The sequence below is a fragment of the Otolemur garnettii genome, unplaced genomic scaffold (assembly GCF_000181295.1).
Source record: "Otolemur garnettii isolate 467f Iridium unplaced genomic scaffold, OtoGar3 scaffold00021, whole genome shotgun sequence".
In the NCBI taxonomy this organism is placed as follows: domain Eukaryota; kingdom Metazoa; phylum Chordata; class Mammalia; order Primates; family Galagidae; genus Otolemur; species Otolemur garnettii.
Genome location: NW_003852416.1, coordinates 15,368,520 through 15,391,628, shown reverse-complemented (window position 1 = coordinate 15,391,628; position 23,109 = coordinate 15,368,520). Strand labels below are relative to the sequence as shown.

At 38.9% G+C, this 23,109-nt stretch overlaps 1 protein-coding gene across 1 annotated transcript in view; it reads left to right on the top strand.

Moving 5' to 3' along the window:
• SORCS3 (sortilin related VPS10 domain containing receptor 3) overlaps positions 1–23,109 on the top strand; it is a 599,222-nt gene that overhangs the window by 565,044 nt on the left and 11,069 nt on the right. Inside the window, exons 20-23 of the mRNA XM_003787189.1 lie at positions 807–940; positions 15,881–16,004; positions 16,383–16,495; positions 21,351–21,482. Coding sequence (XP_003787237.1) covers positions 807–940; positions 15,881–16,004; positions 16,383–16,495; positions 21,351–21,482 — 503 coding nt within the window. The remainder of the gene's footprint in view (positions 1–806; positions 941–15,880; positions 16,005–16,382; positions 16,496–21,350; positions 21,483–23,109) is intronic.

Below are 23,109 nucleotides of genomic sequence, written 5' to 3'. Positions count from 1 at the left end.
TCCCTACCCCAGTGTGACACTGACTGATACTTTAACACTTTTTCATCAGAATTTTCCTTTTCTTGTTCTACTTTGGAAATGCATTCCATGCAAACCCTCCCTAACTGTGCCTAGGGCGTGTGCATGTACATTCTTCTCCTTGCTAGTTTAGAATATGATGCTGCTTACACCAGTTTTCTGAGACTAAAAAGGAGAAGTTTGCTCAGCTTTTGGGGGGCATCTCTGTTATTATTTGGGAGCCTGACATTTGTATCTCCTTCCATCAGGGAGACATACTTTTCCTTCTGTGAAACGGCCTTGCCAGCTTCCGAATGACACCTACAGTGTAGTGCAGTGAGGAGGTACAATGGTCAATTGTTGAAGGGGATGGAAACCAATTAACAGCTGAGGATAATGGAAGAGCCCTCCGCACAATGCACTGACCCCAAATCACAATGCAAGCTAATCGTCAAAAACAAAACAGACTGCTATTTGTCTTCCCATTTACTGGCTAAACGTCTAGCAAACTAGCTTTGTCCTTGGTTTGGTCGTAAGCATTCCTGGTTAGGCTTAGCAGATGTAAATTAAGTTCAGGTGTCACTTGAAAATCTGAAACCTGATTTGAGTTCCCCGTGCTTCATTTACACCTAGAGCTCAGTGCTTCATTTCAGGCACACACATGTCTCTCACTATCTGTCAGTCTGTGATCCTCCATTTATTATAGGGGATAGTAATAAGGATTAAGATAAAGAAATATAAGGGTGTGATAAAGTTTGACCATTTATTCAGGAATATAAATGCTGACATTGTTTTTCCTACTCCCTTAGGTCCTGTGGAGCACGTTCATCTCCGAGTTCCATTTGTCGCCATAAGAAATAAGGAGGTCAACATCAGTGCAGTCGTATGGCCCAGCCAGCTGGGAACCCTCACCTATTTCTGGTGGTTTGGCAATAGCACTAAGGTTCGGCCCTTTCAAAGTACATCTATGCTGAATGCTCCTGTGCTCTAGACACTCTGTAGCTGTTGCAGCACTGCGGGTATAGGCAATAGGAGATGCTTAATAAAGCTATGAACCCACCGAGTCAAATAAAACATACCTCCCCACACCAAGGTCATTACTTTAATAAAGAAAGTTCAAATAATCCTAAAGAAGAAAGAGTATTTTGAGAAATGATACAATCCCACATGTTCTTGTTTCTCTAATCCATATTTCTATAATTTAATTTGTTCCATTTTGTTTTAACCTTGGCCTTTTCCATTCACTAGTTACATAATATCAAGGAAGTACTTATCATCTCTGAGATTAAGTGATCCCCATATGTTAAATCTGAACTAGATGTCTATGCTAGTTTACTATGCTTGCATTTAACAGACATTGTAAAAGTTAAATGAGCCAACACGTGTAAAGAATCCTTATCGATAAATACCTACTGGATGTTCTACAAATGTTAGCATTCTTCTTGAGCAAGGTACAGGTTGCCACACCTCAAAGAAAGCAAGTAAAGGGGCACACTCTGTGCTCTGGGCACTCTTCATACAGGCGGAGCCATCATCAGTCGCTGGGTGTAGGAAGAGTGACCACAATTGTATGATCAGGATGGGAGCAATTAGGCTGAGACTCCCTCTGTTTAATGTTCTTCTCCATTACTATTGTGTTTTCCTGAAGCCTTTTTTTAGAGCAGTTGTGGGTTCACATCACAATTGATATATCCCTGGCCTCCACCTATACACAGTTTCCCCCAGTATCTACATCTGCTTAGAGTAGTATATTTGTTGTAATAGATGAACCTACTTGGACGTGTCATTATCACTCAGACTTTGTAGTTTACATTAGGGTTCATTCCTGGTATTGTACATTCTATAAGTTCTAGAAAAATGTGTGGTGATGTGTACCTACCATTATGGTATCCAAGAGAATAGTCCCATTGCCCTACAAGCCCGCTGTGTGCCACATATATATTCTTCTCCCTCCCTAACTACTGGCAACTACTGATATTTTCAGTGTCTCCATAGTTTTGCCTTTTCTAGAATATCATTAAGTTGGCATCATACAGTGTATAGCATTTACAGAGTGGCTCTTTTCAATAGTAATATGCATCAAGTATCCTTCGTGCCTTTTCATGGCTTGATAATGGTGAATAGCATCTTTTCAGTGATGAGTAATATCCTATTGTCTGGGTATAACAGTTTATTTATCCATTTACCCACTGAAAGACATTTAAATTTTGGCAAAGATCAATACATTTGCCATAATGTCCATGTGCAGGTTTTTATGTAAGGGTGAGTTTCCAGTTACTATGGATAAAAACCAAAGGCATAATTGCTGCATCTTATGGTAACAGTGTTTGGTTTTGAACGAAACCACCAAGCTGTCTTCCAAACTGGTTAAACCATCATCCATTTCCACAAGCAATGAATGAGAATTCTTGTTACACCTCCTTGCCAGAATTTGATAGTGTCATTTTCTGGATTTTGGTCACTTTAATAGATGTGTAGTGGTGTCTCATTGTTATTTAAATTTGCTGTTCTCTGATGGCACATGGCGTATGTTTCATATGTTTATTTGCCAACTGTTTATCATGTTTGATGTGTTGTCTATTAAGTGTTTAATTATTAAGTGTTGTCTATTAATGTGTTTGCCTGTTTTTAAATTAGATTGTACCTCTACATATTGTTGAGTTTGGGGTAATATACAATTATGTATTAATGATCCTTTATCAGATATGCCTTCTACAAATATTTTCTTAAAGTCTGTGGCTTATGCTTATCTTTTCATTTCCTGAACAGTGACTTTTTTAGAACAGAAGTTTTTAATATTGATGAAGTCCAGCTTACAGATTCCTTCCTTCCCTCCTTCCCTCCTTCCCTTCCTCCCTCTTTCCCTCCCTCCCTCTTTCTCTCTGTCTCCCTCCCTCTCTGTCCCTTTTTCTTTCTTTCTTCTGACTTTCATTTGACAGTCGTGCTCTGTTGCCTGGCTAGAGTGCAGTGGCATCACCATATCTCACTGCAATCTCAAACTTGTGTGCTCAAGCCATCCTCCTGCTTCAGCTTCCCAGGTAACTGGGACTACAAGCACATGCCACCATGCCTGGCTAAATTTTCTTTCATGGATTGTACCTTTGGTGTTGTACCTGAAATGTCATTGCCACACCCAATGTCATCAAGGATTTCTACCATGTTATTTTCTAGGAGTTTTATAGTGTTGAGTTTTATATATAGGTTATGATCCATTTTGAGATCACATTTTTGAAAAACAGAAGGTCTTTGACTAGATTTATTTAGTTATTTATATGTAGATGTCTGGTTATTCCAAGAGCATTTGTTGAAAATATCATCTTTGCTCTATTATACTGCTTCTTTTCCTTTGTCAAAATTTAATTGACTACGTTGGTCTATGTGAGCCTATTTCTGGGCTCTCTGTTATCTTTTTTTTTCTTCACAATTATACTTATTTCTTAATAGTTTTGCAATGTACCGTCACATCATGCACGTTAGGTGAGGTCCCCCCAAGTCCCCTCCCTATCTCCTCTCCCCACCCCTCTCTCTCCTCTTCCCTTCTACTTTATGGACTATACTTATGTTTTGCCATTCATATGAGTGTGTAGGTGGTTATATATTGATTTCATAGTAGTATCGAGTACATTGGATACTTTTTTTTCCATTCTTGGGATACTTTACTAAGAAGAATATGTTCCAGCTCCATCCAGGTAAACATAAAAGATGTGACGTCTCTGTCTTTTTTATGGCTACATAGTATTCCATGGTGTACATATACCACAATTTGTTAATCCGTTCATGGGTCAGTGGGCACTTGGGCTGTTTTCATGTCTTGGCTATCATGAACTGGGCTGCAATAAACACTCTGGTACAAATGTCTTTGTTGTAAAATAATTTTTGATCATCTGGGTATATACTAGGAGAGGAATTGCAGGATTGAATGGTAGGTCTACTTTTAGTTCCTTGAGTGTTCTCCAAACTTCTTTCCAAAAAGGTCGTATTAGCTTGCCTTCCCACCAGCAGTGTAGAAGTGTTCCCTTCTCTCTGCATCCATGCCAGCATCTGTAGTTTTGGGATTTTGTGATGTGGGCTAATCTAACTGGAGTTAGATGATATCTCAAAATGGTTTTGATTTGCATTTCTCTGATGATTAAGGATGATGAGCATTTTTTCATATGTTTGTAGGCCATGTGCCTGTCTTCATTTCTATGTGGGCAAGAGACTTTTTTTTTTTTTTTTTTTTTTTAGAAACAGAGCCTCACTTTGTCACTCGCCGTAGAGTGCAGTGGCATCACAGCTCACAACAACCTCTAACTCTCGGGCTTAGGAAATTCTCTTGCCTCAGCTTGCTGAGTAGTTGGGACTACAGGCACCCACCACAACGCCCAGCTACTTTTTGTTGCAGTTTGGCCAGGGCCAGGTTTGAACCCACCATCCTTGGTATATGGGGCCAGCGCCCTACTCACTGAGCCACAGGCACCACCTGGGCTCTCCATTATCTACTTGCCTGTTCTCTCCCTATGCATTTATAATAGGTCTTAAAGTTGGGTAGGGTCATCTATCAACTTTGTTCCTCAATATTATGTTGACCATTCTGAGTATTTTGCCTCTCTATATAAATTTTAGAATCAAGGTGTCATCCTCTCCAAAATAACTTGCTAGGATTTTGATTGGGGTTGCATTGATCCTATAGATCAAATTGGTAAGAACTGACATCTTTGCAATATTTAGTCTTCCTATTCACGAACATGGAATATCTCTCCATTTACTTAGTCATTATTTGATTTCTTTTAATAGTTTTGTAGTATTCCTTATATAGATTATGTACATATTTTGTTAAGAGTTATACCTAAGTACTTCATTTTTGGCAGTGCTAATAAAAATGTTGTGTTTTATTCGAATTCCTCTTGTTCCTTACTGGTATATAGAAAAGTTATAAACTTTTGTGCATTAGCCTTGTACCTGCAACATTGCTATAATCTTGTACTCCAGAAATTTTGTTATTGTTCTTCAAGTTATTTTGTATTATTTTCTACATAGACAATTATATCATTTATGAACAAATACAGTTTTATTTCTTCTTTTCCAATAAATATAATTTTTATTTATTTATTTTCTGTCTCATTGCCTTAGCTAGGACTTTCAGTACAGCATCGAAAAAGAGTAGTGAGAGTGGACATCCTTTCCTTGTTCCTGGTCTAGTGGGAAAGCTTCTAATTTCATGCAATTAAGTATGATCTCACCTATAGGCCTTTTGTAGTTTTGTAGTTTTTTTTAACCAATATGAGGAAATCCCCCTCTATTTTTAGTTGACTTAGAGTTTTTATTATAAATAGGTAGTGAATTTTGTCAAAGGCTTTTTCTTCCTTTGTCAATATGACCATACTTTTTCTTCTTTTAAGTGTTGATGTGGTGTGACATTAATTGATTTTTAAATGTTGGATCAGCCTTGCATACTAGGATAAATTTTGATATTGTTCATGATGTATAATTTTTTTTGATTAGTTGGATTCAATTTACTAATATTCTATTGAGGCTATAAAGTTTTGTTAATGAGAGTTATTGATAATTAGTTTACTTTTCATATAATGTCTTTATCTGATTTGGGTATTAGGGTGAAACTGGCCTCATAAAATGAGTTAAGAAGTGTTCCCTCCTCTTCTCGCTCCTGTACAGTGATGTGGAAAATTGCCATAATTTCTCCCTTAAATGTTTAGAATTCACCAATAAAACTGTCTGGGCCTAGTGTTTTCTGTTTTGAAAGGTTATTAAATACTCATGCAGTTGTTTTAGTATATATAGGCCTGTTTAGATTTTCTGTGTTACCTTGTGTGAGTTTTGTCATATTGTGTCTTTCAAGAAGCAGATCCATTTAACCTAGGTTAGCAACTTATGGGTATAGAATTGTCATTATATTCCTTTAGTATCCTTTTAATATCCATGGGATCTGTACTGATGTTACTTTTTTCATTTCTAATATTAGTAATTTGTGTCTCTTTTCTCTTAGTTAACCTGGTTACAGGCTTTTCGATTTCATATATCTTTTCAACATATCAGATTTTGGCTTTATTGATTTTTTTCCATTGATTTTCTGCTTTCAATTTCATTAATTTCTGTCCTAATATTTATTATTTCTTTTCTTTTTCTTACTTTGGATTTACTTTTTTATTTTTTTCTCATTTCCTAATTGGAGGCTTATATGACTAATTTTAGATCTTTCTTATTTTCTAATATTTGCATCCACGGATCTAAATTTCCCTCTGCATACAGCTTCTGACATATCCCACATCTTTTGATAAGTTGTGTTTTCACTTTTATTTAGTTCAAAGTACTTTTTAATTTCTCTTGGGATTTTTTTGACCAATGTGCTATTTAGAAGTGTGTTGTTTAATCTCCATCCATTTGGGGGTTTTCTACTTGTCTTTCTGTTGATGATTTATAGTTTAATTCCATTGTGGTCTGAAAGCAGACATTTTATGACTTCTATGTTTTTAAGCTTGTTAAAGTGTGTTTTATGGCCTAGAATGTGGTCATCTATCTTGGTGAATGTTCCATGTGGGCTTTAGAAGAATGTGTATTCTGCTGTTGTTGGATGAAGTAACCTATAGATGTTAATTATATCCAGTTGATTGATAGTGTTGTTGAACAACTGTGTCCTTACTGATTTTCTCTAATTTTTAAGCATACAATTTATACATTTAACAAAATTTTGATGGTTACCCTAGAATTTGCTATATACATTTACAGTGACTCCAATCCCGTTTTAAATAACCCTGTGCCATTTCAAGGGTAGTTCAAGTGGCTTTTAATATCAAAATAATTATTATTTCTCCCTTCTGCCTCTTGTATCACTACTGTCACTCATTGCATTTATATATAAGCATACTTAAGGTACATACACAAGTATATATACTCCAATGCATTGTTGGCATTATTATTTTAGGTAAACTGTTATCTGTTAGGTCAAATAAGAATAAGAAATAATATTTTCTTAATTTAACCTCCACTTCTTTCTTCTGTATGTGTCTCAGAGCTTCTGACCTATATTATTTTCCTTCTCTCTGAAGCACTTCTTTTAACAATTCTTACAAGGCAGATCTATTGGAAACGCATTCCTTCAATTTTTATTTATCTGAAAAAGTCTTTATTTTTTTCTTCCATTTTGAAGGATAATGTTGCAGGGTACAGAATTCTAGATTCATGATGTTTTTATTCTCGCAACACTTTAAATATATCTCTTTGCTTTCTTCTTGTTTGCTTGGCTTCTGAGAAGACATTGGATAATATTCTTATCTCTTGTTCCTTGCAGATAATAAGGTGTTTGTTTCCTCTGTCTTCTTTGGTGATATTTTCTTAATCTTCAATTTCCTATAATTTGAAAATGATATGTGTAGATATTGACTTTTCTGTATTTATTGTGTTCAATGTTCTTTGATTTTCCTGTGTTTGCTTTCAGTGTCTGACATTATTTTGTTGAGATCCTCAGTTGTTATCATTTTAGATATTTCTTCTATTCATTTCTCTCTTTTTCTCTTTATTCTCCTTCTGGTATTGATATCACATGTATATACACTTTGTGTAGTTGTCCCACATTCTTGGGTATTTTGTTGTGTGTTTTTTACTCTTTGTTCTCTTTGCTTTTCAGTTTGGGATCTGTTGAGATATCCTCAAGCTCAGAGATGTTTTCCTTCTCTGTATGCAATCTACTAATAAGCCTGTCAAAGGCATTTTTTCAAGCTTTCGGGTTCAATGTTTTTGAACTTTTGCATTTATTTTTAGTTTTTTTCTTAGGATTTTCATCTATTTATATTGCCCATCTGTTTTTGCATGCTGTCTACTTTATCTACTAGATTTTTTTATTATACTAATTATATCTCTTTGAACCATTTTTTGCCCTTTTGTGTATCATAATGTCTTCGTAGCTAGACATCATGTACTGGTAAAAGCAATGGCTGTATACAGGCCTTTAGTAATGTGACAGTAAAACATAGGGGCAGGGGAATCTTTCTATAAACCTATGATTAGGTACAGGCTTTTTGTAAACCTATGCCTGTGGACTGTGTAGTTCACAAGTGTTTCTGCTCATCCCACCCTGCCTCAGCTGGGGTAGGATGACTAGAGTGGGCTGGAGTTGGGTATTTATGTTTTCCCACATAGAAGGGTAGAACAGACTGAAACTAGGTATCTTCCTTCCCCTAGAGCAGCTGGGCTATGATAAAACCCTAGCAGCTTAGGCTCTAATTGATCAGGTTCTTGTAAGGGGAGACCTTGTTAAAAAGAATAGAATTCTTTGATGTAATTCAAAATTGTTCTTTCTCTCTCCATGACAGAAGCATGAGGAGGACAATTCCTCAACTGTTAAGTCGAGGAATTTTTTCTTGTTAGGGTTGATTTACCTGGTGCTTTTTATGGAGAAACTTCTTTGTGCAAGGAGGGAAATCTTGGCCATTCAGCAAAGCAATTTTTTTTTTCAAATTTATTGGGACAACCTGGTCACCTACTGTGATAAAATTCACAGAGTTATGGGGGACCCTATGACTCAGTCTCCCTGGAGTTTTAAACTCTCATATGGAGTTTTTCTCATGATGTGATTGGTATTGCTCATCTTGGAGAGAGCTTTATGTTTGAAATAGTAATAATTTAAGGAACATATCACAACAGACATGGAAATGCTGGATTTCTAAAGAGAGACAGAATAAACACACAGTTTTTCTAGTAATGCCAAAAGAAAACTTCATTCCTACCCTTCCTTCCACCTGCATTATACACGTGGGCAGTGATTTATCCCTGATCTTTCTTGAGGAGGCAGAGAGAACATGGACCTTGAATTTAGAGATTCATGAGTTAGATTTCCAGCACTGCTATGTCTTGGCTATGTGATCTTGCTGACGATTTTTTACCTAAGATGTATTCGTTTAGTGTAAACTGGACAGAGTAATACCTATATCAACTTGATGGTTGTGAAAACTAAGATAACACAGATTTACTTGGTTCACACTATGTACACAACACCTGGATGTTTTTTATTATGTCATTGAAACCTATGTTTAGGATAGCTTGGAAAAAAATAGAGCAAGATTACTGGACCAAGGCATACTTTGTTTACATTGTTTGTACCTCATGTTTTTAAATTAATTTTTCATTATAGGCAACTAATACTTTTGCATTTCTGGGATTATTATTCACTAAAACAATGGATAGGCAGATTATTGGATAAAACCTTGATATGATAAATTAGAAAAGTTAAGTGTACCATGTGAGATGAGCATCTCAAGTTCAAATATGTGGTAAATTGCAGAGTCAGACCTCAAACTTAGGTCTCCTAACTCCCATCTACTGGGCACTGTCCTCCAGACCAAGATGCTTTAATTGCACCTCTGGAGGTATTTATCTCCTGAAGGTTACAGACCCTAAAACCTTGTGCCAAAAACCAACAGATGTGCATAGTGGAGTGGGGTGGGGGAAGGGATAAAGAAAATCATTTGCGGGAAATTTAGAAAAAGGAGGATTTTACATTCATTTTACCTCTGAGAATGTGAGAGTTTAACTGTCAAATCGAGGAACTTTTTCTTCTTAGGGTTGATTTACCTGATGCTTTTTACAGAGAAACTTCTTTGTGCAAGGAGGGCAATCTTGGCCATTCAACAAAGCAATTTTTTTTTTTTTAATCAGCCTTCAAGTAACTCAAGACATAGTGTTTCACTACAGCACTATTTTTCCCCCCATGGGTGCTCTGTCCAAGACCTGAAATGGTATGTGGTATTTAATAAATACTTGATTAAAAGCAGAAGAAGGAAATGGGCAAAGATATCAAGATTCTAATTTCTAGTTCTTTTAATTTCTGTGTTAGCTTGAGCAAATAATTTAAGTCTCAGTGTCTTTTTCTTTAAAGCAAGGATGCTAATGTCTAATACATGAATATAACTGAGTTATTATTATGAATCTACCATAGAGCTCTCCATCTCTCTATTTCTATCTGTCATCCATCTACCTACCTACATACCTACCTCTCTAATCTATCTTATGCCATATTGAGAGGATGCTTTTTAAATTACTTACTAGCATTATAGTTTTGTTTTCTACATTGATGACCAGAGGTATTCCTTTTGTTAGGAATTTTTTATATATAAGCTTGAGCATGAACTATTGTACAAATACCCAGCCAGACCTCCAAGGTCTTCTTACTAGTTGGTTTTTGCTCCTAAAGAATGAAGCCAATGATAATACCCAAGAAGCAATAGAAGTAGAGTGGTTTCAGAATAAGACAGATCTAGGTTGGAGTCCAGACAGATTGTTCTCTACTGTGTAGCTTTAGTCAAACCATTTAATATCTTTGAGTTTCAGTTTTATTGATTGCAATGTCTGAGTATAATAGCAATAACTATGATCAAGGATTGCTGTGACAACTAAGTCAAGAAAGGTATATGAAGAATTTAGAGCATAGCACTTGGAAATATTAGTCACTGTTGTGTTCATCATTTGCATTAATAGCATCTACGTCTAGATGACAAATCTAACTTGGTTCCACAGATTACGTTCTAGTCTCTAAAGATGATTATTTAGTCAATTTGAAAGAGATACATTTTCTGGGCTTTCTGCTTACACCATGCCAGAAACACATCAAGGTGACCACAATGCCCAGTAATTAATCTAATAAGCACCATATTTGGGTGGCAAATGAATTAACGTCTTTGGGTATCACAGTGATTACTGTGATTTAGAGCTATTTATGTCCCAGTGATTAAAAAACTGACCTATAAAAGAGCTAATACTAATTCTGAGTGTTTATTTGGAATACTGTGTACTAGGCTCTTCACACAAGTGTATTTTATTTAATCATCAGAACATCACTGATGAAAGAGAAATCATCCCATTTGACAGAGAAAACACCTAGTCCAATAACTTTGGAGGGTAGTGCTATGGATATTTGTATGTATTTGCATGTATGTGCGTGAGTAGGTGAAGTGGATAGGTTCCCTCATACAGTTGAATTAAATCAATATATTAGAAGAATCAATTGACCCATCTTCTTTATAACCAGACCTTTGATTGGTGACATTAGGGGTAGAAAAGTACATACAATATTGTCTCTACCTGAGATTGCATTCAGATGAGAAGGCAAGATGGACATCACTGCAATGATTAGTGAGCCAGTATGGTGTATAAGTAGGTAGAAGTGAGCAAGAATCCCTGAGATTCCACTATAGGTGCATAGGCCATAGACCTACCATGGAGATGTAAAATTACATCATAATCTACTTGAGAATATGAGACTAACATCCAAGAAAAGGGAACAAGAAGGAAAGCTATAGGAATGTAGCATTACTGGCACATGAGGCATCCGGGGTGGGGGGGGTGATGGATGTGGGCTTCATCTGACATGGAGTGAGTAGCATATGGAGTCCATCCTGCTATGACATTGAAAGAACGATGGAATTAAGGAAGAGAAGAAAGGAATTTGTGTGTAAACGTAAGTCTTTAGGAATGATTTGTGTTCTATGTAGTCTAATTGAGCCAAAGTAGAGCTAGAGAATTAATTTGGGCAGAAGCTGGAGAAAAAAACTGAAAGATGGAGAGGATAGATGACAGGTGACAGAATGACATAAATAGGTGTTTTTTGTTTGTCTTTAATTTTGTCCTAGAAACCCTTGTTTAGGATTGGGTGATAGACGATAGAATCAGATTCATGGGTTCTGATTCTACAGGCAATTACATGCTTTCAAAGAGAGAGCGAGAAAGAAAGAGAAAGTGTATGTGTATGTTGGAGAAAAAGAAACCGGTGAATTTTCACATTAACCCCATAGTCATAACACAGCAATGGTTACTATTTTGCTTTATTTCTTTCTTGTCTTTGTGTATATTTAAGACTTTTTACATAATTCTAAATATTGTATATGCACAATTATGTGTTTAGCCTTACCATTTCATATGACAAGCACTTTTCATATGTTGCTATATAATCTCATGAAGGTTTTAAGTGAGGCAAACATTGTGATTGCAGTTTGTCCAAGGTGAGAATAACAGCTTTTATCCCACAGCGTGCATTTTATATTGCAGAGACTTATAATATCCCATATTAACTTGACTTACTGTGTCTGGGAAACCAGTGTAGGCTGCATCCCAAGGTTTCCCTGCAGCTCCCTGTTCCATTAGTCAAATGGAAATCTCATAACTAAATAGTCACTCAGAGCTTTGTCGATTTCTCGCTGGGCTCAGTGGATAATATGTGACCTGTCGCACATGAGGGATTCTCCATGGGGAGGGATGTAGCTCACGGCCTAGGCAGGACATGAGGTATTAGGCTAAGGGGCTTCACTGTGGGCTGGCTCTGCTCAGAGACCAGGAAGTCAATCAGCTGCTTGTTGGATTTGTGGGGCTCTGAAAGGCCAATTTGCTGGGATTAACAGAGGTCTGGCTTAATAAATGTGTCTGCTTGCCTAATATATTTGAGTAAATGAACCTTAAAATACTTGATTTAATTTAGCGTTGGGCACCAGATATCGGTGGCTGATGAAGAAGTCAAGAATACTGTTATGTGTTCCAGCTTGCAAGGAAGGTGAAATCAGCCACTGTGCCGTAACAGCTGATGGAAAACAAAAGCAATTTGGAAAACAAAATTAGCTCCTGCCATTTCCTAGCATGGGAATCTGTGGTTTGCCACCCAGGGACCAAGTGTTCCCATTCAGCACAGTTTGTTTGCTGTGGCTTGGTGCCTTGACTAGCTGGCAGGAGGGCACGTGCTCTCTGACTTCCGATGGCATTCCCTCTGCCCTGCAGCCCAACCCCTTGCTGTGCCCCTGGATCTCCTAGAGAAGCAGCCAGATGGAGACAAGATCAAATCAGCTGGGGCAGAAGGAACCCCTCTTCTCCCAGAAGACATGCCATTGCTCAGGGTAGTAGCAGCCACCTGAGTCCTTAAAAGAATTTTCAGATCAAGGAGAGAGGACTGGGTATACTGCTGAGAGCAAAAAAAGATGACATGGAAGTAGTGAAAACTCCCTGAAGAGAAAACTATTAAGGGAAAAAAATGCCTAAAGGGGAGAGGCAGGAAAAGATGAGAGATGGCTGAGGGCAGCAAACCAGATGGAAGGGTGTGCAGCACAGTCATGGTCAGAGAGCCTAACTCAGAGTTGGGAAAAATAAAAGCACATTGATTACTTCTCATTTTTTAAATTTTACCCTAATGTTTCATTGTGAAAAATTTCAAAAAGTAGAAGCAATTATGTAGTGACCATCCATACACCTACTATCTCCAGTCTACCATCATATGTACCATGCTTATCCTGTGGTGTGTTTATCTGTGTTTACACTTTTTACACCCAGGAGAGTATAAAATGTATTAAAATGCACACATTTGCCATGTGCACTTACTGAGTTTTGACAAAGACATTCACTGGTATAACCCAAGCTCCTATCAAGATATATAGTATTACCACCATTGCAGAGAGTTCCCTCCATCCCTTCCAATCTCTGCCCCGTTCTTTTATATTCGACATTTGAATATTCTGTAGCACATTTTACTACTGATAAATGATGAACTCCTGGGATGTTTCTAGTTTTCAGCTGTTATGGATAAGCTACTAGAAGTGTTTTTGTTTGTTTTGCTTTTGGACATGTCTTTCCTTTCCTCTTAACTAAATTAGCAGGATTACAGGTACAACCACTTAGGAAAATTTTTTTGGAGTTTTGTGTAAAATCAAATGTTTTCCTAAGTGGTTGTAGCCTTAAATGTTCCCATCAAAATCATATGAGAATTCTAGTTTGTCTGCATCTTCAAGATTATCTGGTGTTATAATTTTTGAAAAATTAGTCATTTTATTGGGTATGTAGGGCTTCTCATTTTGTTTCTGAAGAATGTGACTAAGGTAATGAAGCAATTGAGGGTTTTCTGAGGGACAAGTCCTGATGGGCTGAATACCAGGACACAGAAGTTTTATCAGAAGCCATTTTCAACCCCGATAATTTTCATTGCCAAACAAGTCTTCTGAGATCTTCTGAGGCGAATCCTTCACTTAACAGATAAAGAGTTAAGACCTAGAATGAGAACACACTTTGCGCAGGGTTATTCATGAAAATAATTATCAAAGCCAGAATTTCAAGACACCATTTTGGTTACACTAAGGGTGGCGACTCTGTGACACAGTTTTTCTCCTTTCCTCCATTCCATGGTGGTGCCAACATTGCTCTGCTGAACCCAGCTTGACTTCAGCTTCTTACACAGAACGGGATTCTTCTGATCAGCCTCTGCTGACCCATTAGGTTTCATGTGCTTGAAAGAGCTTCCTTGCACCTCATCATTATTTAATTCAGAAGTCCTCATGCTTATGTGTGACATCACCCTGGTCTCAGTATGGGGAAGAATGCCTGACCTCTGGGGTTTGCCCTTAAAGGAAGTAGTGTATCTCTTTCCATTCTCCCTTTCTTCTTTCATTTAGCAAACAGAAAAGGAAGGATAATGGAAACTCAGGGCAATATCTCTAATCCTGTCCAGTTTCAGCCATCAGCCTGATCATAAAACAGAGTTATAGAATTTTAAAGCAGAAGAAATTAAATTATTATTTCTGAGACTCTGCTGAAAATTCTGAGCTAGAAAGGAATTTCCATCTTGCAGCGGGGATGCTGAATCTTGGCACCTCTGCAGAGACTCTGCGTGCCTTCATCTAAGTCATGCATGGGGGTGCTGACCCACAACCCTGCACACCCCCTTAAATGGCAGCTCTGCAGCCCCCAATTGGCTGCATTACTACCGTCTATCCTGTTTCCTGAAACACAGAGAGAAGAGGGGGGTCTCCTCATCTGTGCTTGTGACACGTCTTTATTAGTGATATCTCTTTATCAGCTGCTTTAGATCAAACTCTTACTGCTACATCTACTTTTCTGATGGCAGAGACCTGGCAAGGGAACTCTAAGATTACCACTGAATCTTCCATCTCAGGATATCCATTCTCTTCTCTCCAATAAGCATCTGCTTTTTATCAACATTCTTTCTTCCAAAGGGGGAAAATTATATAATTACAGTTGACCCTTGCACAGCATGAGTCTGGACTGTGCGTGTAGGTCTGCTTATACATGTTTTTTTCAATAACTATAATCAGCTTTCCATGTCTGCAGTTACCATATCTACAACCAAATGATGATCAAAAATATAGTATCTGCAGGATTCAAAATCTGCAGATATGGAGGGACTACTGGACAGATTTGAGTATGGGTATCTACGGATCTCTTGCATGCTAACCCCCATGGATTCTGAGATATGATTGTATTCTGTTTCTCTTTATCCTTGAGAAGTTTCTATTTCTTTTGATATGGGGGGAGAACAAGATTAACAAGTGATCACAAATATGTATGTTTTCCAACATTTTTAAAATGATAAAAATTCCTTGCAATGGAAAACATAATAAAACAAAAAGTAAATAATCTGACCATGCATTCAATTTACATATATTTTCTGTTGTATAAAAACCATGACTCTAGGGTGAGCAATACAGAAGAAAAAAAAATAGGGTCATTTCTCTGAAAGATCTTTTAGTCCAGGAATACAAGATGGATATACAACATTAGATATTGGAGAAGAAAAATGATCTGTTATTTCTAAAATCAACAGGAACAGCTTACAAAAGCCACTTCTGGTTTGCTCAAAGAGAAGGAACAGAATGACGTGCAAAATCCAGGATGTCCAGTGTCTTCTTGATCTCTTGGAATTAACATTTTAATGATGTGTTTCATGTAGCTCAATATTCTTCCTGGATACTGGGAGAATAATCAGTTGTAGGAAGGTGTAAAAAGTTTTTTTTTTTTTTTTTTTCTTTTGAAGTAAGAGTGACAGTACAGGATTACAGGGAAGGAAGGAAAGAAGATATCCCACAGAGGACTAAATGGGTGTTGTCACTTGTCTGTCTTGCAGCCCCTCATCACCTTGGACAGCAGCATTTCCTTCACTTTCCACACAGAGGGAACCAACACCATCACCGTCCAAGTGGCTGCCGGGAATGCCCTTATCCAGGACACAAAAGACATCGCAGTTCATGGTGAGCCCTGAAAAATTGTCCTGTGTTGTGCCTTCCTGCCCAGCCTATGTCCTCTGTCCACCCTTATGGCAATCACTGACTGCTTCAGATATTCCTCCAGGACAGTGCAAAGTTATATAGATCAACAAGTAGCACAAGTCACCTAGGATTTTCTGCTTCTCTTTCACTTCATATATTCTTATTTACAAGAAGAAAGACTTGAGAGCTTAGTGACTAACAAAATTGTTAGGACCGCATGTGTACCATTTGCTGGGATAAGGAGTTAGAGCAGAAACCTCATGAAAGAGCAGACCCTTGTCCTACAGCACAGTGAGCCCCTCACCCATCACACCCTCTCTTTCTCACCCTGGGCTCACATACATATTCTCTCCCCCACAGAATACTTCCAGTCACAGCTCTTGTCATTCTCTCCTAACCTGGATTACCACAATCCTGACATTCCTGAGTGGAGGCAAGATATTGGCAATGTCATCAAGCGAGCTCTGGTTAAAGTAAGTTGGCTTTATCTTACTGTATGTCTTTGTGAATAAAGAAAAGAACTAGATGGTGTGGTCCAGAATACATTTTCATTGAATAACTCAACCTTTCCACAATTAGAGATTGCTTTTCTATGAAAAGAGAGAGAGAAAGGAAGAATGGAGGGAATAAAAGAAAGAAGGAGGGAAGGGAGAAGAAGAAAGAGTGAGGAAGGGTGAGGGAGAGGAAGAAGGTAGAAGAGAGGGAGGAAGAGAGGGTTTAAAGACAGAAATTGGCCAAATGTTTATCTTGGATTTTTCTGGGACAGGGGCTTGATCCCTTCCACATTCACTCCCTCACAAGATATTCTTTTTTTCCTTGGGGCCACAGTGATTTATTAGGTCAAGATAGGTCAAGAGACCTGGAGGTATATATATTTCATGATGCCCCAGGCTCAAAACTAACATAAGTTACATAAAACTCACGTGGCAGTTAATGTGTTAATAAATCATGCATTGAATCTATAATAACATCATGTACTTAGCTGGCTTTTATTGACCAAAGGGGTCATGTTAACCAGACATTCAGACTCACAAGGCTACCATTGGCCCTAGGGGACAATCAGTTGGATACAGATCAGAAAACAAAGCATTCCAGCAGGAACTAGTGCTCATTCAATGTCAGATTTGCCTTAGAAAAGTGAAAGGGTTTAGTTAACTATTCTCTCAAAGCCAGGTACTAGAACATAATGATGAATCAAACACATTCAATTCAAACGTAGGAGTGAGTTTAATGTGTGACCAGCTCTAAGGTAGAGAGATATAGACAGCTTCTCTGAGAAGCAAAGAAAGAAGTGTGATTTGCTGTATCCAGGGAAGTGCAGGTTTGCAATTCAGCAAATACTTGTTCAACTGTTGAAGTGGTACTGGAGGGGGTACTTGAAGAGTGTTTTCAAAGGAGAAATGTAAGTTAACAGGTAAAGGATGGTGTCTTTCAGATAAAATGAATAGCAGATGCAAAACTGTGGTTTCTTGAAAGAGGACAGCATAGTGGGACATGGTAAGGAGTTTGGCTCTGACAATCTTTAGGTTATAAGGGACACTGTGGCTAAGTTGACCTAGGGTGGTTAGGTCAGATTGAGAAGGGCCTGAGAAGCTATAACGATCTTGGCATCTATCTTATAGGCACTGCAGAGTATGAAAAGTATTGTTTTCTTTTTCTTTAAGAAAATTTTGCTAATAGATTTATATTTGTCACCCTTTCTACTGGCAATGCAGATGACAGGTGGCTCAGGAAGTAAGGGAACAGATGGAGAAGAGATTTCACAAAAGATGACCAAGAAAAAGACCACTGCAGTTATCTAGGCCAGAGAACATAAGACCCCGAAGAGGAAAGAGTCAAAGGCTACTTAGGAAGCTGAACAATAGATTTGGTGACTAATAACGTGGTGTGAATGTGAGGGAGGGAGAAGCTTTCTGGTTACCAGAGTCGGTAGGAGATGGCCTCACCATTAATCAAGATGAGGACTGTGTGGGAGAGACGTGCTTGGAAAACAATAAGGGTTCCACCTTTCTAATATAAGTGTGGAGCAGCAGAGAAACAGCTGGGTGAAGAGTTGAGAAAATAGGTCTGAAGATAAAACAGAGGTTCAAGCTAGAGGTAGGGATGATTGGGAAGGGTCTGAGGAGCTGAGGCTGTGGAAGCTGTTGGGCTCCCAGGGGGTGGGAGACCGGGCAGGTGTGATTGCAGATGTTCCCCCAGGCCTGAGGAGAAGGATCCAGGAAGGGCTGGGAGAATAGGTAACAGAATGGTTTAAGAGCATTCCTATGGGGAGTTGTCAAGAAGAATTACTATACTTCACATCTTTTGCAAAGAGATTTTCATAGAAAGAGATGAAAATGATGTTTCTAAGTATGCTGTCTTAGTCTGTTTTGGCTGCTGTAGCAAAATCCTTTCCATAGGAGACTTATAAAAAACAGAAACTCATTTCTTATAATTCTGGAGGCCCGGAAGTCTAAGATCAAGGTTCCAATAGATTCGATGTCTGGTGAGGGTCCATTTCCTGGTTCACAGATGGTGCTGCTTGCTATATCTTCACACAGTGGAAAGGGCAAAGGATTTCTCTTTTGTAAGGACAGGGATCCAATTTGTGCGGCTCCACCCTAAAAACCTAATCGCCGCTCAAGGTTTCAAGCTAATACCGTCATATTGCTGATTAGGGCTCAACATATGAATTTGGATGCTAGAGGTGAGGGACACGCAAATATTCAGACCATAACATATGTCTTTGATGGGGAAGCATCCAGAATTCTATTTTTCATGGTTGCACTTATTAAAAATATACCAGCTTTTAAAGAAATAACTTGGCAATTGTAATAACAATAATCAGTCATGCCAATCAATTTGTTTGCCTCAAATCTCATGAGGGCCAGTCATCCAGGCTCCTTCCAATGTCTTTGACTGACTGACACCACCCGAAATTCCTCTTTTTTGAGACAAGAGGTCCCACCAACAAAGTCACTAATAGGCTTGACCCTCTTTACTACATTGGGTGATTCTTTGCATTGTGCCACTAAGTCCGGTATCCTCAGACTTGCTTTCTTTGGAAGGCCCTCCTGCCCTATGAACTTGAGCACTGGGACTGCCAGCTCCTCAAGGGTCATGTCCCATGGCAGGACACTGAGGCATGTTGCAAACTATTTCAGGGTTTCCAGGGGATCCCTTGCTGGTAGGTGGACCTTTTAGGCTTCTAAGTGGTGCTACTCATGTTTCTGCAGGCTGGCGCTCTCTCTTCTCACATCCCACCCTGAGAATCCCACCCTTCTCACATCCCATCCCACTCCAGTGTGTAAGCCTAGTTCCATATAGGAGTCAGAGCTGAGAAAATAGGAAACACCCAACCCCTTTGTTTCTATACGATTCATCACACATCTTTTAGAATAATAATGTAGCCACAAAGACCCCCAGGAATGTCTGGGCAAGCACACAGGAAAAACTTATTAGAGAAATGTCAGGATCTGCTTCTGACACCACTTGTCAGGGCCGGGGACTGGCCAGGTCTCGGGCCCAGCTTAGGTAGGTTCTGAACGCAGACCACTAAGCTACCTTGCTCAGGAACAGTTTCTCTTAGGTGCTTAAGGGCTATCTACTTTAGCTGGAGAGAGAGAGATAGAGTATCTTAGAGTAAAGCAGTCTTCATAGAACACATAGATCTTAGTCTTTAGCAGAGCTTGGTAATCTTCAGCAGAGAGACGCCGTGCTGGCATTCTGCAGGCAGGAAAGGAGACAGAGTCAGAGTAAGTGGATCCATGACAGAATGCGCATGCTTTTTGACTGCCTTCTCCTCCAGCTTAATATAAGGCTGATCTTGGGCTTCTCAACACCACAGGTGTAGAGATTGCCAATTCACCACTGTTCTCATCTCGCGAGCTCTCTCATGCTAGCTAGAACCAAATCTCTCTCTGTGCCCTTTTCACTAAGGTGTTCCATTACAGGTATTTCCTATAATTCTCACTCCTCCTAGCCATAGGCTATATGGGCTGCTACAGAGAAAAGACTATACCAGGCAGATGTAAGTCACAGTGGACATCATCTATGCTTCTGGATGGTATTGGGTATGGTAATCTGGAGGTGCCTGGGGTGGGAGTCAGAAGTGGAGATCACTGTAGGCAGAGGGGACTTCCTGGAGAAGGTGGGCATCTCCGCTGAATCACAAATGACATATCATATTTGGATGCACATAAGAGGTGTTTTTCTAGTTACAAGATCTTTAGGAATCTTTAAGATTCTTTAGGAATGAATAAGCATACTCTTTACAGGGAGAGAGCTCAGAGTCCTATTTTCTTTAAGAATTCTCCTTCATGCAGCAGCTTACTTCTAAGTTTTTATCACTATAGCAATATAATCCATTTAGTAAACACTTCAGCAATAGAAAAATTCACTTATAATCCCAGCCTTGTAATAAATTTCAGTATTCCATTATTTTCTTTTCTGTACATTTGCATTTTTAAGGCGAGGTAACCATAGAAATGTAAGGAAATAGATCAGGAGGCAGCGATCATAAGGATTTTTGTGTTGCCCGTACTAGTCATTATCATCTTAATGATAGAATAATATACTACCAGGTGATTACACCAATATTTATTTATTTTTTTGAATACTTGAGATGTTTCTCATTTATTTGCTATTATAAATAATGTCGTGAGTCATTTTTCCTGCATATGGCTTTTCCTGTATTTTTAATTGTGTCTTTAGGACAAGCTCACCAAGTCACAGTTACGGAATGAAGGGTATGACTATTTTTATGGCCTTAAAGTAAGTCTTTTGGAAAACAAATTGGCAATATGTATAAATTTTTTAGCGTCACCAGTGGCAAATGAGGAAGATTTCTTCACGGCAGCCTCACCGATATTAGTTATTAAACTTAAAAAAAAGGAGAAGAAGAAGAAAGAGAAGAAAATCCTGTTTTAATAAGTAAAAAGAAGCACTGTTCTGCTTTCTTTAAATTTGCATTTTCCCGTGTTTATGACTCTTCTTCATTTGCAGCCAGTCTGTTTGTGTTTTAGCTATAAGCTCTCGTCCTCTTAGTGCAGAAAAATGAAATCTATGGGAGCAATTTTTGCTAATATTCCCAGCAAATAATGCTTTGAAAATCATTTGTCATACCATTTTGATTTCTGTAATAAGACATGTATATATTTTTTCCTTTTTATAGAAATTCAGCATAGAGGAATTAGTGAAACTAATAATTCTTTACCTAGGTGATCTAGGGGAACATAGAGAGAAAGCCTGGATGTATATTGGAGTCTGTGCCTAAAATGCTGCATTTAAAAAGCTTTGGGAAAGGCCAGTTCTCCCAGGACCTCACTCTTTGACTAAACCTCTTTGCAGGTAACCAGTGTCCCAGAAGAACAGATCCTCATTGCCATGTTCCCTGGCCTCCCCACTTCAGCAGAGCTTTTCATCCTCCCACCCAAGAATCTGACGGAGAGGAGGAAAGGCAACGAAGGGGACCTGGAAGAAGTAAGTGGAAGCAGACGTGGCGGGGACACCTGCCTGTCCTCCACACCTGGAGGGGGAACAAAGCCGTTTCCAGCCAGAAAGGAGACAGGCTCTTTCCCATTGCTCCCCAGCCCCTGTTCTGTAAGTCTTTGCCCAAGACCGAGATTTATGAAAAACAGTCAACCTTCCAGAATAAATGCAGACGTAGATGGGAGCATTTAGCTGCTCAGGAAGGACAGGCACCCGACGCCATCCATGCCAGCGGTGACCACCCCTGCACCTGGCTCACGTTTACCACCTAGTAACCTCTAGGGCTTGTGGGGCAGGCAGCAGAGAAAAGGGGTGGGATTTGAGTTTCTCTACCTGTTTCTGGGGCTATGTGCTGCTTCTTTTTAAAAGGCACTGGCCCTAGAGCTCCTGGCCAATTTAAGCTCAGCTTTTGGGGAGAACATGAACTACTTTTGAACACACTTCTCTAGAGAGAGATGGTTTGCCCCATCTTGCTTTGACAAAGGAAGCAGCATTTCCAAAATGTTCCTATCACCTGGGCACATAGAACTGTGCTGTGATGGGCACACTTCCCTGTAAGTTAAGGACACGGCTGGCCTGGTGTTCCTCCCTCTCACTCCCTGTCCCTCCTGGGGTTGTGTTGACAGCACTCTGCTCCACCCTCTCTTGCCTTCTAGTCAGAAGTGGAAATAAGTGAGGATTGGGCAGTGCCTATGGCTCAAAGGAGTAAGATGCTGGTCCCATATGCCAGAGGTGGTGGGTTCAAACCCAGCTCTGGCCAAAAACAAAAACAAAAACAAAAACAAAACAAAAAAACCACTGGGTTAGAGTTTAGTTAATAAGGTTGTACCAGTGTTGGTGTATTCATAAAAAAAAAAAAAAAAGAAGAAGAAATAAGTGCAGATGAGGCTGCTGGAAATCAGCGTGAATCAAACACCTGCCTCTGTACGAAGTGATCATATACAGACATTTTCTGTGTCCCAGTGTTCCTCACAAAGCCACCACCCCATTCCCATTTCCATCCACAGTCCCTGAGCAGTAAAGAGGCAATGGCAGTCTCTCTGGAAAATGAAGCAGTCCCCTCCATTGCAGGGTTGCATATTGAAGTTAGCCAGAAATAAATTCAGTTTTTCAATGCATACATCACTTTTATAAGACCTCTTTATTCTGAAATAGCAAGTGGCATGTGTGAACTATATTTGGAAGCTACAATATCCATCCATTTAGATAAATAGGTAATTACGGTGATGAATAGCAGCTGTGATATTAAGGCGCATACAGCAAGATAAGAGTTAGGGACAACAGCCTAAGTCTGCCTCAGCTTTCATGTGGGAATTACAGAGTGATTAAATCGATGTTATGTGTTCTGAGACTTGCCGGGGAAAAGTAAAGAGGAAAAATTATCCCATAAAAAGGAGGCAGCTTCTGCTTTGATGTTTGCCTCCCATTGTCTCTAAGATAGGACAAGCAGAAAAAGTGGCTGGGGGTGTATGTGCCTCCTTTAATTCTGGTGGGGGCTTCATCCCCTGTGTGTATTACTCAGTCAGATTAAAAAGCTAATGATGGGTTGACTTTCTTTCACTGGAACCCATAACAGGTCTTTATACAGTAGGTGATAAAGACATGGATGAAAGAACAC